At 40.9% G+C, this 17,421-nt stretch overlaps 2 protein-coding genes across 2 annotated transcripts; one reads left to right on the top strand and one right to left on the bottom strand.

Annotated features, from left to right (window-relative positions):
- Nucleotides 1-3,063: 3,063 nt before the first annotated feature.
- Nucleotides 3,064-6,776, top strand: slc25a35 (solute carrier family 25 member 35). The gene is made up of 5 exons (XM_071901679.2): nucleotides 3,064-3,470; nucleotides 3,624-3,689; nucleotides 3,774-3,926; nucleotides 5,002-5,136; nucleotides 5,264-6,776. The coding sequence occupies exons 1-5, from the start codon at nucleotides 3,099-3,101 to the stop codon at nucleotides 5,432-5,434; spliced, it is 897 nt and encodes a 298-aa protein (XP_071757780.1). The 5' UTR covers nucleotides 3,064-3,098; the 3' UTR covers nucleotides 5,435-6,776.
- A 5,857-nt stretch (nucleotides 6,777-12,633) lies between these two features.
- LOC139913675 (mannose-P-dolichol utilization defect 1 protein-like) lies at nucleotides 12,634-17,168 on the bottom strand. The gene is made up of 7 exons (XM_071901771.2): nucleotides 17,066-17,168; nucleotides 16,665-16,730; nucleotides 15,552-15,684; nucleotides 14,605-14,690; nucleotides 13,449-13,564; nucleotides 13,141-13,251; nucleotides 12,634-13,009 (listed from the first exon to the last, which is right to left on the bottom strand). Exons 1-7 carry the CDS (start codon nucleotides 17,157-17,159, stop codon nucleotides 12,887-12,889), a joined length of 729 nt encoding a protein of 242 aa, XP_071757872.2. The 5' UTR covers nucleotides 17,160-17,168; the 3' UTR covers nucleotides 12,634-12,886.
- Between the last annotated feature and the right edge of the window lie 253 nt (nucleotides 17,169-17,421).

Below are 17,421 nucleotides of genomic sequence, written 5' to 3'. Positions count from 1 at the left end.
TTCCATAGTTTATTTTAATGTTGAGTAAGTACCAGTGATGTAGTCTCTACATTGAAACAGTTAATTTTCTGATCCCAAAGTGAGGATATAGCCAATATGTTTATAGAACAGATGTTTGTTGGGACTAGAAATGGGAATAGAAAAAGGAACGTCTCCTCTTCATGGGGACCCAGCACTGGATCCCATACTGAGACTTAATGTAGAGCTTTTTATCAAACAAAAAATAGTTGAACTTCAAAATGAATCTCTCAGGAAACAAAGTGGCATCTCTGCTTGCAGTGGCTCCAAACAGTGGTGAATGGCATCAATGCTGCCATCGTGTGGAACAGTTTTGCATACACTCTTAACATAAATACTACCAGGAATATTCCTATATGAGTCTTATAAGTAACATCAAGCATGTGATGGTATATCTATGAGGTAGAAGACTGGGTTAGAGGGAAAGTCCACCTTCAAAAGCAGGCTGTTTTTTGTCAATCCAGTTCATTTGTAAAGCTCCAACTACCACGATAATATTTTCATTTATATCTTATGAACTTAGATCTTATGCATATCTCCAAAGAACAGTGATGTGTCATCATTATTTGGCCCATGCAGATTCAGCCAAATTTGCCTCAATCTTTAACCAATCTTCCTCGGAGGAAAATTTTACCAAGCATAAACAGTTGGACGTCAAAATGAATCTCTTCATTATTAATTCAATTGGCGCTTCTTCCTTCGATTGCTCCAACTAGTTGTGAAGGCCTCAATGATGCCACTGTGTGGAATATTTGTGTATAGACACAACATCAACATCAAATGTAATGTTGGCATTTAAAGTGATTCTGATTCTTATGCTTATACAAGTTCAAGATTACGGTTACTATCCTAAGTTTTCATTTCTTAATTTTGTATTTACATTAGTGTCTGTTGTTATGGTGGAAGTGTTTGAAATACAACTGCCTAAAAAACTAACAGACCCTGTTAATCATAATCCATTTAATGAGCCTATATACTGTGTATGTACTGAACATTTGCCTTGGTGTACAGCAAGTAAACAGACTTTAACAGACACAAGTTTCATACGAGACAAGAAATTAAACAGAATATACACAATCCAAAACAATACATACTTTATACCATGTACATGGTTACAATATCTACTAATTGTATTTACAGAGATAGACTTTGCGTAGACTGAGATTGTGCAGAGAGATGCAGTGTGCATGGTCATACAGAGGTACAGATGTGTGAAGGAAGATGTTTAGGTTTTTAGGAGATTGCCGTGCAATCGTTCAGGTCCTTGATGGAGGGAAGGTGATTGTCGATGATCATCTCCACTCAGCAGATGATGCACTGCAGTTTGTTTTTACAGATGCAGCAGTGAACCAGGCAGTTATGAAGGAAGTGATGACTGATTTGATTAAAGGTGCAGAGGCTGAGGAGGAAGTGAATCAGATGCCTGGCCTTTGGCCTGGTTATGGAGGAGACGGGTGGGAGCTGTTGAGACGTGTGTCAAGGGAAACTCTTCTTCTAGTCGTGCTTACATAGTCTTTTCACAAGACGGCTTATATGAAAGTATTACTCTGTCAGGGCATTTCTAATTTCTGTATTGCGGCACCACTGAAAATTGCGACAGTAACAAGAACTGGTCTGCAGGGTCTGTAAAGGCACATTTCCTGACTCTAGTGTTGCACAAAGTCACCTGACTGAAAGGGAACCAGAATGATTTACATGGGGAAATTCAGGAGTTACATCAGAGCTCCACAACTTGAAAACTTTACACACGTGTGTATAACTTTCAGTGCAATCTTGTAATTCTAAAATGTTGTTTACAATTTGCAGCCCATTTACAGATTATATGTTTACAAATCTCCTATTTGTGAATATGACAGTTACATGTGAAGAGTTTTTACAAATCTGGGTATACAGCATTTGTAAATATGACACAAGGAGCACAAAGTTTTTAACTTGGAAAATGCATAATGGACAATAAGGTGTGCAGTTGTCAGCTGTTGATGAAAAGCAGTGTGGTTTTATTATGTGATGTAGGAAATGAATTGCATGAAAGATTTAAGATTTAAAGTCTTACATATCTGCTAGTCCTATATATATATATCATATATTATTATTATTTAGAATGTAATATCCTTGTTGGTAGATTGGTTCTTAATGGATCTCACAATCTGATTCATACTGGACTCAGAATAATCCAATGTGGATCTGACTGATGAACAGTAGCAATCTACAGTCAAACGGAAGCAGATGGAGGCTGGCCTGTTTTCTCCTCTACAGAGGCAGGGCTACCGAGGCGTTTTCATTGGCTGAGACAACGAGCGTCACACGTACGTGCGCCGTATTGCTGCCTTCAAGTGCTTCTTGAAATATGATAATTACGTAATGTACGAATTGAATGAATTATGTTTCTATTTAAACTCTTTAACTTTTAGCTGTAATGCATTTTCAAATTACATGCCTGATGCACATGTTTTCCTCCTCAATCTGCCGCTGTAACACATAATAATAATAATAATAATAGTAATAAGTAGAAGAAGAAGAAGAAGAAGAAGAAGAAGAAGAAGAAGAAATAATAATAATAATAACTTAATTTATATAGCACTTTTCTAAACCATAAGTTTACAAAGTGCTTCACATTAAAGCAAGGGAATAATACAGTGCAACAGAAAAATCGATTTTGTTAAGACAACATAAAAACGTAAAACACAGCCTAGCTCTATCTTAAAGCTATATAGCTATACAAAATAGCTTTGTGATTAATTAATCACAAAGCTAATTTCTAAAATAAAAAATAAACAGCCAAGAAAAATGTACTTTTGCTACAGGCCCATTTTGTTATTACCTCCAACCTAAAGCACTTCAATGCACAGATAGATAAGTCGCATTTACCACTTTGCAGCTCTAAACTACGAGCTTACGAGGAGCACCTGAAGTGCGCATATGTCTGCTCCCCGGCCCGGTGGTGCGGGTGCATGGCAGTGACAGTGTGGGAGGAGAAACTGCTGAGCAGGAACCCAACCACAGATAATGAAGGACAAGCCAGATTGGCAGCAGGCCTGAAGTCAGCATCTGTCATCTAAACAGCTCGACCTTGGTCCGTGATGGATTTCGTCCTGAGCGGAGCGGCCGCCTGCGGCGCGTGCCTGTTCACCAACCCGCTGGAGGTCGTCAAGACGCGGATGCAGCTTCAAGGGGAGCTCAAAAGCCGGGGGACGTACCAGGTTTACTATCGGAACGTATTTCATGCTTTTTACACGATCGGTAAAGTGGACGGAGTGGCCGGGTTACAGAAGGGGCTGGTGGCGGGGCTCGTGTACCAGTTTTGTATGAATGGAGTGAGGCTCGGCTCGTACGCCGTCATTGAATCCTCCGGTTACATCCACACCGACGGACGGGTCAGCGCGGCCAAGACTACGTTTGCGGGAGCTTTGGCTGGAGTGGTCGGTGCCGTGATGGGAAGTCCCATATACCTGGTGAGTAGATGGCTAGTAGACTTGACATACATTTTTTTATTTTTTGTAATTAAATTACTGTATCACATCAAGGTTTATAAGCAGTGTCATGTGAAGGTGAGCTGTCACTTGTCTAGTGAGAGATAAGTAAACCCACTTTGTCTGCATTGATAGGTGAAGACTCATCTTCAGAGTCAGTCTACCTCCTCCATCGCGGTTGGACACCAGTATAAACACCAGGTAACATAATAGCCCAAACTGAAGACAATTCATATGAGTGACAGGCATCAAGTGATTTCCTCCTGTGTTAACCCTCCCTGCCAGGGGATGATCCACGCTCTGGCAGCCATCCACAAGGAGCATGGCATTCTGGGACTGTGGAGGGGCTCCAGTGCTGCTGTACCGAGGGTCAGCGTGGGGTCAGCCGCTCAACTCTCCACCTTCTCTGCCTCCAAGGAGCTGGTGATTGATCTACAGGTCAGAATGTGTTATTGCATCTTAAGTAGGCTAATTGAGGTTCGATTCAGTGGTGATGAGGTGGGGAGTGGGCTGGCGGGGTGAATGTTTATTCTTCAAGCCTCCCGCCATACGTACGCGCCTTTCCTATGACCGCAGAGCTCAAGAATAAACATGTGCCAGGCTGTGCTGGGTCCCACTGAGAGGAGGGTCTAACTTCTGTAAGAGATGCAGGCTTGAGGAGAGCTGGCTGTGCTACTTTGCAGTCAGCGGCTGCATACCAATTACAAAAGCGGTCATTGTAGCGCTGACATAGCGGTAGCCTTCACCCTCCTGGAATAGAAATTGGACACCATTCATTCACCCCCCTGGCTAAAAACATGGAGATTACATAACTAGAGGAGCACCAGCTTATGTGTAATAAAACAGCCAGTTCATCTCAAAGGCTGCTTTATGGTGGCTGGTGAAAGTATGTGTGACTGAGGCTCTATTAATAGAGCCATTCTTCTGTTTCACTGCATGTGGCAGAGCATACGTTTAAATTAGAAGTGGCTGCACACGTGGCGGCATCCCAACAAACATATACTTGTGTAAAACTTTTTCTTTTTTCTTTTAAGATTATTTTTTGTCATTTTGCCTTTTATTCAATCTTTTTTTTTTTACAGTGATGAGAGACAGGAAAGTTTGAGGAGAGAGAGAGAGTGAGAGAGAGAGAGAGAGAGAGAGAGAGAGAGAGAGAGAGAGAGAGAGAGAGAGAGAGAGAGAGAGAGAGAGAGAGAGAGAGAGAGAGAGAGGGGGATAAGGAAAACATGTGACAAATGTCCCAGGTCAGATTCAAGCCCAGGTTGTCACGGCTCCATGGCATGCACCCCAGACCACTGAGCCACCAGGCTGCCCCTAAAACTTTTTTTTTAAATCTATTGAGTAAAGTACTGCTGCGCTGAGGCTATGAGTGTGCAACAACTTTTAATTTGTCAGTTGTGTCGCGCTGTGACCTGGGCCGCACAAATCCAGAAGAGCTATCTCTCTCTCTCTCATCCTGTCGGAGCTTGGTAGGTAGAGTCCCTCACTGCCTTGTTGCTCTCGTCTTCCCAAGGTGTTCGCGAGGGACAGCTGGCTTGTGGCCTTGACTGCAGGCATGATCAGCAGTGTGGTGGTGGTGCTGGCCATGACTCCTTTCGACGTGGTGAGCACACGACTCTACAACCAGCCTGTGGATCATCTGGGCAAGGTGAGAAAGTAGATCGATACACCGGGTAGTGACTCATGGCAGAGCAGACAAAGGGTGGTAGAGTGACTGATCTACTGTCTGATCGGTACGCACCGGGCTGACTGGATCTCGTTTTCTCCTCATCTAGGGCCAGCTTTATAAAGGATTTGCCGACTGCTTTTCTAAGACGCTGAAGAAGGAGGGCTTGACGGGACTCTACAAAGGCCTGGGAGCCTCCTATTTCCGGCTAGGTCCGCACACCATCCTGTCCTTGTTCTTCTGGGATGAACTGCGCAAACTCTACCAGCAGAACAGATAGCACGAGGGACGGTTAAATGTGAAAATGGGTAACTCATTAGGCTCTCGGTGCATAGGTTAAATGAGTCTTCATTTAATGAGTTTAGCATCACAAGGTGATTTTCCTCATGGGAAAGAGCGAAGGTGATGTTTTACACTCCAATAAGAAAAACACATTAGCAGAGCCGAAAGGCAACGGGGACAGATGGGTCAGAAAATATCAGTCAACGCTCTGATTCATTTCAGTACAACAAATGTACATGGATTTGTCTCGGTGGCATTTGTGCAGAGACACAATAACTAACTAGGACAACAGGACACGTGAGATACAGGTCAATTTAGGAAAAAACATTCATCTAAACCAATAAGCAAACTTCACGTCCTCCTGTAACTCTTGAACTGGTGGTGTTACATGCTGTAAAACAGCAATCATATGCCATTCCAAATAGAATCGCCACAACACATAACAGTGCACTTTATGGAGAAAACATCCACTGTGGCCCACAGCTAGGGGAAATAGATAGTTTCAACTGCTATGGGTCATTGGAAATTTTGCCAACAGCGACGACAGCAGCATGCGAACTTCAACATGAAATTAATGCTGCAAATTGGCAGGGTGGCTGGTGGTTACAGTCCTGTAACTGTGTGTCTCAGAGGGATATGTGAAGAAACATATTCCTAATTGTACTATGTGTAATATGGCAAATGAATTGCTCTGAAATTCCAAAGACAGATGGACAAATAGATGGATAGATAGATAGATAGATAGATAGATAGATAGATAGATAGATAGATAGATAGATTAAATAAGCAAGTAGGTGGTACAAAATCCAACAGACAGAAAGCACCCACAGATCCAGCTGTAATCGGAGAATCAGACACTTCATGCTCTTCAATAGTATCTTTTCTCTTTAATGCAGCGTTAACTGATCCAATGTACTCAGAAGGAAACCATCTTGGTGACATGCTAAAATGAACATCATAGGAAATTATACATACATTACAAATTGCCAACTATTATTATTTTGCACTGTAAAATCTCTCAAAACTGGAGTGCATTTCTTGGCAGAGATAAGGAGCGGGTTGAAGTGACTTTGCCTGCAAGGCAACAAGTGTTGACAAAGCCGGAGAGAACCTGTTTCTCTGAAGGCTGATAAATGTCTGGCCTTCTAAAAGCAGCACTGAAAAAGGACTAACAGGACAATGGCTGTAGCTGACAGGAAGAGTTTCCTCCCAAGTGACCACAGGTGGAAAAGAAATACCTGTAGTTTGGACATCAGATGTCTGCTAGGGCAGACCGCTGATCGAAGCTTCGAAGCTTCTACCGTTGCCATGGTAATCGACGTCCAAATCAGTATTCGAATACTGCGGGGTTTTTTTTTAATTCATTGGACGAAAAGTTACGTTTCCGTCCTGTACATCTCTGTACATCTCTGTACATCTCTGTACACGCGTACGGAAACGCACTGTATCCGGACATGTCTGGCGACGTGCCAGGAGATATTCGGGCCGCCACACGTCCGTAATTCCCCGAGAACGCACAACTTTTGTGTACCGGAGATTTCTGTCACTGTACACGCCTCGTTAAATATCAGCTCACTCCCGTATACTGTCGCAAATTAGCAGATATCACTGTACACTCACCACATTATTGTTCATTTATGTAATATACTGGCCTTATATCTATTGGCAGGTTTTATTGGTGAATATTGTACATATGAATCAGTCTCCAATGCTGGAGTATGTAGATGTATGTACAAATATTGCGCATCTTCACTGTCAGATGTCCGTATCATTATATAGCTTTGAAAAAAACCTTTTTCAGTTAACTGTTTTAACTGTATATGGCAATCATGCCAAGCTCAAAGTCACTTAGCTCACTCACTTTTCCACTCCAGCATTCAGTCGTACAGTAACTGAATCCCTCAGTGTTAATCTCATATGGCAAAGCCAGTGAGTTTATTTTAGAAGTTGAAATTCTCTGTAATCCAAAATTGACACATATTTCAAGCCATTATTGAGCCTATTTCATCAATTGTTGGAGTAGTTATGGCTTTTGAAATTTACTTCAGTTTGAGCCAAAGAAGCGGCTCTGAAAATATTTTAGACAATTCCCACTGCGGATTGTGCAATACCAATCAATTAGCTATTAGAAGTATTTAAGTATTGATATGTAAATGAGGGTGTGAGATATCTTGTTAAAGTTTCCCCTACATGCAAGGCATTTGGATGGGCTGATTTTAACACCATACATACACATACTACAGGTCAGAGTGAGCACACATCAGAGTGTAACACAGTAGCTTTAAAATATGCTTGGAACCAAACTACAGACAAATCAGTCAAACATACAGTAAAGTTTTTCAGCATTATTCTCCATACAATTTGAAAAATTCAAATTTCCTTGTATTCCTACAAAAACATCAAGCCGTCTTTGTACTAACTGCAGCAGTGTGCAGCTGGATTATGGTTAAGAGAGTCAGTACATTTTTTAAATGGTCACTGTGGGTTACAGGTGAAATCTGCAATTTCCCTGGTGTGTGCAAAAGTTGGTGTTTTCTTCACAAAGTGCAATATTCTCCCCTCATAGGGCACTCAAGCATTTTACTAGAACAGGTCATTAATGATTTATTTGATTAACGGACTGAGGAGCTTTCAACAGGAGAACAAAATGTTTTTGTCACTCGTATTCATAACACTAGCACTCCACATAAAACATGAAATAAATGTAGCTAGAAGGACAGATATTTTTCCACTGAAGTGTTTCTCGCCGCTTCTTGCCTTACTGTAAAATAGTTCTGGGAATGTTCAGCTAATAGTTTAGATGCTTACTGTATCTAAAATGGTCTGGGTCTTTTTTATTTATTATTATTAGTCATACAGCTAGGTTTCCATTGTTTATACTTCTGAAGGAATATTGACTTCTCAATGTTTTGACCACCATTTGTGAAGCATTGTGTCTGGTTTAGCATGGCGTACGCTTGTTTTGCCATGGCTACTAACCAGTGTGTCTAATGATGATTTTAATTTCAAGGGTAGGTAAACATTAAAATACTTTCCCACTTAGTATTGTGTAATATTATTAAGAAGACATGTTAAATGTATTCTTCACCCATGCAGGTTGAACTAAGTGAAGAATCTGGTGTATTAAGTTGGCAAATTAGCCACAGAGAAGGGAAATAAAAAAAATTTAATGAAATGGAAAAAAATTAGTCATACTTTTTAATTGGTGCTTTTGAATTTCAGTCACATTATTGTTCATTTATGTACTATACCGGCCTTATATCTATTGTCCGACCAGAATCTGTAGATGTATGTACACAGAAACCACACTGTGCCAACAATCACAGGCTAAAGGGACAGCTGACCACCAAACCACATTGTATCTGCAAACAACAGACTTAAACATGCAGCAACAATTACACCTGAATCTGAACACGGTGTACTATGCACTTCAGCTACCATAGCTACGCCATTATGATAAAGTTATTTTAATAAGGCAGTCTTTGTGCTGTGGGTTGAATGGAAACCTGATTAGTGTGGTCTAAAATTACAACAGAGTTGAATAGTCTAGGGTTCGTTTTCTTAATTTATGGCTTTACCATGGCCAGAGGAACTTAACAAGTTGATAAAGGAAAGTTTTGAATAGGAAATACACTGTCATACATGTAAAACACAGTTTTGATACTTTGATTTTTGACTTTACAGACTGTCCCACTGCTATGTGTCAAATGACATTTGTTACATAAACACCTTATGAAAGCTGCTGTAAGGATTGAGTCCGTATTCATGAATGTGCCATGTAGCTGCTGCCAAGCTCTTGTTCATGTTTTATGAATGTGTTACGAAATGCAGTTCCTGTAAAGTGTTGACCATGTTTTTGTGCAATAGACATGAAGAGTAAATGCATGAGGAATAAAATGATCCAGTCAGATCTGTGTACTGTGAGAAGGCTTTGACTGACTGCCTATCTAACTCAAGACTAAAGAAGGTGTAGAGCACAAAAATAAATTTCACTTCAGCTATTTTCTTGGTGAAATTGTGGTGTTTTAACGTATCCTTGTTTCTAACTACCATGCTCTCCCCCGCCCCCTTTGTGTCATATGGGCTGAATTACTTAAGGGGCAAATATTTGTTTTAAATCTTATATTACTTAACTTCCTCTTATGGATGTGATCAAGAGGTTTTAGGATTTTCTTTTAGATTTATGGTTTTCCTTTCAGAATCATTCTAATTTTGTCTTTGTTTTTACATCATGGTATTAAGTTCCTTAAATACATTTTAATGGGATTTTAGAGTGTTGACTCAGAGTTGAGCGGCTTTCAGTTCCTAAGATTTTCCAGAAATGGTAACTATCATCCTCCCACTACATTTGAAATTTGTTGCCATGACCAATTTCTCCATTGACTATGGTGGAATTAGAGGACAGAAAGTGCAGCACTCAACAGGCATTTTGCAAACCTTATAGCATAGGGATGTGCAAAAGGTTAAGGGCCTTAGTTTACCATTATCTGCAGTTTTCATGAGGACTGTTGGAAGAACAGCCTAACCATAGGCTCTGAGAGATCATAATTAAAATATAAACTGATAAAAAAAAAAAGTGTATCCTTTTTATGAACTGATCACGTTCGGTGTGCAAAACCATTTTGTTGGAAGCAACTAGTAATTTAATGTGTTGGTTAAACATACTAGAGTAAAAAAATAAGATACCTGCTCTGAAATGTGGTGAAGTGAAATTAAGTATTATACAATTTAAATGTTCACGTAAAGCACAATGCTTTTTTTCAAACCTGTATTTTAATATATTACTTAAAGTAAAGCTTCAAAGTGATTGTCTGTCCTCCAATAATTTACTTATTTGCACCAATAATATTAAAAACACTTGCTGTGCTTTTTGATGCTGTACTTTCAGGATTTAGGAGACTTTTGGCCACACCTCCAGGCATACACACCTTCAATATGTTAAACCGTCAATATGTTAAATGTATGGTGGTGTGTGCATACGACCCAGCCAAGAAATCTTTGGAATATTGTGAATAATGCTCAGGTCTGTGTTCTACATATGAGACACAGGCTTCACCAACAGAGTCATAAGACAACCATGTGCTTGAATTAAACTAAAGGTGATTGGCTGACTGGCACACACCCACACCCTCGGTTGTAACATGACTCTCAGAAGAAAAGGTTGATAGCAGATAGATATTTTAATGTATGAGTAACATTGTGCCCAAATCGCTTTAGCAAACACTTCACAGTCCCGACATAAAGCTGACCGAAGGTGACAGCTCTGTAAAATACTTTCACTTACAAATAGCATTATCCGGTGGTAGAAATGCAGTTTTTCCACAGCACAAGTCTTAAAATGCTTTTACAAGTCCAGCTGTCCTGTCAGTCATAACACATGATAAGATAATAGACAGTAATATTCAGTAGACGGGACAGAAATTCACAGTATAAAACGCTTTACATGCTGTACAATAAACATAAGTAGCTGGTAACTGATGATCAAACACACAGGTGACTGCCAAAATAAAGTGAACATTATTTAGTGCTAGTGGTGCATTGGGCAACCATGAGCTGCCAGGATATCCTCAATGCGTCTTGGCAGAGATCCTGCAAATGTCTGGACCTTTACTGAATGTGACACTCTTGCGGTTCCATCACTGGGCATTTTGTTAATGGTGGAAATACTGTCTCAGATGCCACTGCAGGGCCCTCGTTCGCGAAGAGGTTTTTCCACTCAAGAGTTGTGCTTATGACGAAATCCAAGCTTAAGCTGTGATTTACAAAAAAAATGATCCCTAAGGCAAAATCAGCGGGTTCCATTAATGTTCTCCAATTTCCTCGATATATCAAAAGCTAAAACTAATTTCCACTATTACCAAAAGTGTGATTGTTATGGATACACATTTCATTTTTATCATATTCTTTGAAATGTTTGTACTGTGGAATATAAGATAAGGATCAAATAACATTTTCCTGGATGAGGCCCCAGGATTTCCCTTAATTTCTCTTGATTGTTCAAGTGGATGGCGATCTGGTGACTAGTAGTACTGCATGGTTGCTTGATACAAGCAGGTGCAGCGGAGGTAAGTGACGTGTGCGTAAACTACAATGCTGAGAGTCAGTCAGTCAACATGGGGCCATGGCTTTAGGGATCATTGAATTCCTGTGTGTGTTTGTTCTGCAGAGGGGGACACAGAACTGTCTTCCAGATGGGAGGGGCTTGAACTCCATGTAGAGGGTGTGTATGTGTGTGTGTGTGTGTGATCATTTAAAATGTTCTCAGCACTTTTCACAGTCCTGTTTGTGTCGTCTACGCCCATGATCTTGCCACTAATATTTAAAACGTAAAAGAGCCATGGTATATGGTTTCCATTGTTTTCATATTCATTACATCATTCACTGACCAATTGTGCCTGGTGGATTGGCACATTATAATCCTAAAAGAGACTAAAACGTCTCCCCATAGGATAAAGGCAGGTTGAGGTCTGTCTTTCCTCATCACCCCTGCCTGGTCCTGCCACTTCTCTTGTGCATCCAACCTGCAGCGGGTCATTGTGTACCTGTTTGCAGTCCCAAAACGGTTAATCAATTATTTACTTATTTAACCAAACTAACAATGTCTCACTATTTGCACCTGATTCTCGAGGGGGGGGAGAGAGAGTGTGTGTCCGGTTGGAATGAAAATGCCCATCCCTGGTTTAAAAGATTATATGGATGGGAGAAATAAGGAGCTTGTGTATTAGTCACTGCCCAGACAGACTACTGAAATCTACACTTGTGTGTACACCCTCCTGCTCCAACATGCAGCATGGCATAAAATAATCAGTGCTGCAAAAACAGTGGCTGGACCTGCCGGCTCTGGGGGAATCCTGCAACTATGCTGCCCTCTAGTTGCAGCTGATCACTCAGAATGACTTTGTATTAAGAGGTGTTTCCCTTCCCCTTTGAACATTTTAGTGGACCCAAACTAGAAAAATGCACCACACACAATAGCAGAGCCACCTGAACCCTTTACATGCATCCTTTAGATGCCTGTTATATTTTGACAGTCACCTGTGCTTTTCTTTGAATGTTGTATTTTCCCTGAGACTGGAAGCTATTTTTATTTACATCACTTCGGGGCAATAGAAGGCATTTTATTGGCTCACATAAGTTGGAGACTAATTGCAAAAATGAAATATAAAAAATGCATAAAGCTATTAAACAGCATGGCAATGGGAATTCTGATTTAGACACACACACACACACACACACACAGAGCATGGCTTATGTAAAAGCCGATCTTAGTGTGGTGAGCAGACACATTTGTACAAAAACTCTGTAAACCTCTACTGCATTAACCATGTCAGGTACAACTGGTACACACACACACACACCAACATTTCGTGCATGCCAGGAATGATTTGAATATGATGAGATTGTCCCATATTTAGTTGAAAAAGCGGAACATGGTTGTCACGGTCGACCACTACTCACTCTTCTGTTTCCCAGCGGAGCTGCTCTTCCTGTAGCAGAACAGTTGGCCCAGCAGGATGCAGCTGAGGCAGGCTGACAGTATGTGGGCCAGAGTGTTAAGTGATCTTCCGGTGTCCTACAAGAGAAGGGTGATAAGTGAGGCCAAACTCTGAGGTGGGTGAAGTAAAGGTAACAACCAGAGATTAGAGAGGTGTAATGTAAAACGTTATGCAAGTCAATGCGTGAGTACGATTCCTAGCTCCTTACCTGTAGAGAGACGAAGATAAGAGCCAGGGACGAAGCCCACACTAGAAACACAGAGATACTGGAGAGTTGGCCTGTGCTGCCATTGGAGTAGTTAGTCCCAGCCTGGATCACCTGCAAATACAAGACAAGCAAAGACAATCACTCTCACACCTATCTAGACCAGGCAGTTGAGAAATGCTACTGACAAATGTCCCCTGACAAATACATTCAGATAAACACCCTCAAGTACATGGGCCTTTTTCATCACAGACCAGCTCATGTATGAAATGGAGCTACATCATTCTACGTTCAAGCCACTGAGTTGCTACCTTGCTTGCAACTAAAGCTGCCACACTGGACGCCTGCATGGTTGAGACGACTGCTGCAGTTGCATAGGACCCCAGGAGGAACATTATGCCACTGTAAGCCAAGAGGAACATCAGTCCTGCAACATAAACATCATAAAATATTAATATATAAGATATATATAAAGATATAGAACCTTAATACAGAACAAAAAAATGCATGCCAGATGAGAAATGTTTTTTCTAATCCCTCTGATCCAAAACAAGAAGAGAGTTCTCACACTGAAGATTACTTAAGTGAAAGGAAATCATTAAGTCGAAAGCATCAAAAGAAGGACAAATTAAATAACCACAACCTCTAATTTAAGATAGTGAACATTTTTCTCCCTGTACTAAAAGCCAGTGAACCAAGACTCTTATCTGTGATATCATACAATTTATAACTGGAAGTGACACAGTTACTACAAATCAATATCTAGTCAACACCTCTCTTCTACACACCACAACACTGACACTGATAGCACAGGTACAAAAACGTTTTGACTTTAAAGACGAGATGAAATGAAAAATGCCTTTTTAACCCTTTTAGATCACATCCCCGGTCATACTGTGCACCTATTTAACAATATATGCCAAAAAAAATACCAAAAATCAATTTCATGGTATTCTTATATCAAAATTCAATCATGTTTTCTTCCTGTAAAACAAAATGTGCCGTGTGCTTACGTAAGCATGCCCGTAACTAATTTCAACCAATAATATCATGACATCCACCCATCAATCAATCTTCAACTTTTAGCGCACAGAGCTAAGAGGCTAAGATTCATTAGTTAGCTAGCTAGCAACAGCATGGTACTTCAGTGTGTCTTCGGGTGTTATGACACGCCCACTTTTCAACGTTCAAATCAAATTCCTCCCAACGTTATGTCCCGCCTGTCTTTCCTGTTTCACTCGGAAATACATCACGATACGGAAGTTAGATACTCTCGAAATGCCGTTTCATCTCGACTTTAAATCAATGTGAACTACTTGGAAAAAATGAAGGGAAAATGGATGTTGCATTGTCAAAAACAACTGCATTTACACTCTGTATTGCTGGGAGTTTGGCTATATATTGGCCCCTATAGTCTGAATTAAGTTTTGAGTGTGCAGATTGCAAAACGCATAGGTGTGTGCTAACCTTTGAGAGTATCGCCGCGGTAATGCAGGATGAGGAAGCCAATCACTGCAGTCTGGACCAGCGTGAAGAGCCTCTCAGCCCAGGCACTGTTGAACATTTTATGGTCAAGTACGAAACATGTAAGGCACACAGATAACAGCATGATAATACATAAATACTGTCAGCTGCACAAGGGCAACAAAACCCTATGCTCAGTGAGAAGCAGATTTTCAAATGTATGGACAATACTGGACCCACAGTCTTGAAACTTGAGGGGCATAACTTGTGTCAAGCTATAGGCTACGTCTTCTACACATGTGGCTTTAAATTTTGATGCCCTTCAAAGTGTTTCCCTGCATGTACACTCTGTGGCCGCTTTATTAGGCACACCTCTCCGTTTACGTGAGCAGCTCACTCCTCCAGACAGCCGGTCACGCATAAATAAAGCCTAAGCATGAAGAAGAAGTGAGGATTTGGCATAAACAACATGAATCCATGTATCCCTCCTGCCTGGTTCCAGCGGTACAGGCTGGTGGACGTTTAAAGGTGTGAGGAACGTTTTCTCGGCACACATGAGGCCCCTTAGTACCAACTGGTCGATTAAAGCGAACCTAAACTTTGTTGCTGACCAGGTGCGTCTCTTCATAGCCACAGTCTGCCATACACTTCCAGGAGGGTAATGCTCAATCTCAAGAAGCACGCATCGAATCAATATGGCTCCAGGGACATGACATTGACTTTAATTTACCCAATAGAGCTCCTTTGAGGAGAGCAGCATGATGAGTGACGCTATCTGGAACCTTTCTGTCACCTTGCTGAATCCAGACCTTGAAGACATCAGGCTGTCCTGAAAGCAACAGTAGGGGCCTATCTCCTACACAGTACTATCTAGGTGTTCCTGATAAAGCGGCCACTAAGTGTATCACATGGTCTTTGATCTATTCACCACTCTGCCATTGATCTCGTACAAGCGAGGGAAGTTGTTGGCCATGCAGTAGACCACGGGGCAGGAGATGGCGTAAAGCTGCAGCAGGACAGCGGTCAGGCTCAGGCCCGCTGCACTCCCTCTCCGCATTATCTTCAGCACTTGAGGTAGCTGTGCTGCGGGGAGAAGACAGACAGGAGAGGAGGATGAAGAAGGAGAGGAGGATGATGGGGGTTATACTGAAGAGAGTCTATAATAACCCTTTACATTGCAGGCCACCAACAAGATGTAATTACAAGCAGTTAGTGGATAGGGTGATCATCAACAAAATAGGATCTATTGATGAACAAGTACAGCAAACAATACAATATTACAGTTATTCATATGAGTACTCCACAGATACCATGTAAGTTGGTCTGCAGCTGTGCTATGATAGTACATACATATCAATACATTTTATTCAATTACTTAGGTACATTAACTGCTAATTAACATAAATTTAAAGATAGGAAATCAATAGCTACACTAAAACTAACACTAGCCTCTATTTAGTAATCGCTCACAAATAACGCTGTATGGGAAAAACAACTTCTGAATATCTGGATAAAATATCTGATGATTGTGTATTGTTGTAAATTTGTGTTTCTCGACATGTAAGGCATGTACTACTTTTATGTACTATGGCATACAAAGGGAAAAAATAACTTGTGTCAATAAATCACATTTGTTCTGTGGCACATACCTGAGTGTATCAACTATACCAATATGGCCTGGAGACATGATGTTAACACACATTACTGGCCCTGGTACTACCATGGTAAAGCATATGTACTTTAGTTAACCATAGTTTACCTGGGTACATACCATGGTACAATTTCTTATGGGAATTTAGATCATAATCCCCTCATTGCTGTGATTATGGTGTTATGAGTTGTTAGCCAAAAACTAGAATATGATCTAACAAAAACCAGTGAATATCTCAGGGAATGGAGAGCAGGCTACTAGGAGCAACATAACCAACTGTGCCAAACTCTGTTAGTTTGCTAATGCCATGTTCTCATATGATTACACGTATTGAGTAACTAGAGAAAACAGCAGGTAGGCCTGAGCTAAATCTATCACCCTGCATACTTTAAACAGACAGGAGACTTCTTACCCATCAGAGTGTCCAGTATGATCCAAAACCCCACCGTTTTGCTCAGTACAATCGTTAGGCAAGGCACTAGGAGGTAAATAAAAAACGTTATAACATGTTCAGGTTAGAAAACAAATGTTTTTCTAGTTTGTCAACACGTAGATATACCGAACAACGCAGACTAATAGTCCTAACTGTTCAATTAGATAGGTGATTTAAACGCTAAACTACACTACTACACTTGATTTAATTCGAGTAACGGTTCGACTATCAGAGGTCAAATATCACAGTGTTAAGCTACAAAAGTTGAGGCTTTAAAAGTGGGAGAGTCGACAACATTTTACATAACCGCCCCTGCACATCTGGAGGGTTTTTTCCTCAGCATTTCATTAGTTTAAAACGTAACTTCAGACGAGCCTCACCGTGCATAAAGTGTAAGTTGACGAAAAACTCATTGTAACACTTTTCTGACATAAAATGAGTACGTAGAAACTCTTTGACGGGAGACGTGGCCATCGTTGGTCAGCTGTAGCCAGGAGTGTTTCTCTCACTAAAAGTGGGAGTGGTGCAAGCTAGGCTCCCCAAAATGTACAGCGGTGACCAAAGAGGGCACAGGCCCGAGAGAGTTAACAGGAGCAACTGAGGCCAGATGAACGTCTAGTCTCGTGATATTTGTGGTTCGGAAGTCCACGATAGCGTCACTGATATGGAAAATAATGAGTTTAGACAGACTCAGGTTCCAATATGGATTTTTTAAGGCAAATACAGATAATGCTAT

Source organism: Centroberyx gerrardi, chromosome 11 (assembly GCF_048128805.1).
Source record: "Centroberyx gerrardi isolate f3 chromosome 11, fCenGer3.hap1.cur.20231027, whole genome shotgun sequence".
NCBI lineage: Eukaryota > Metazoa > Chordata > Actinopteri > Beryciformes > Berycidae > Centroberyx > Centroberyx gerrardi.
Note: the sequence above shows the minus strand (reverse complement) of the source record. Positions and strands in the feature narration are given on the sequence as shown.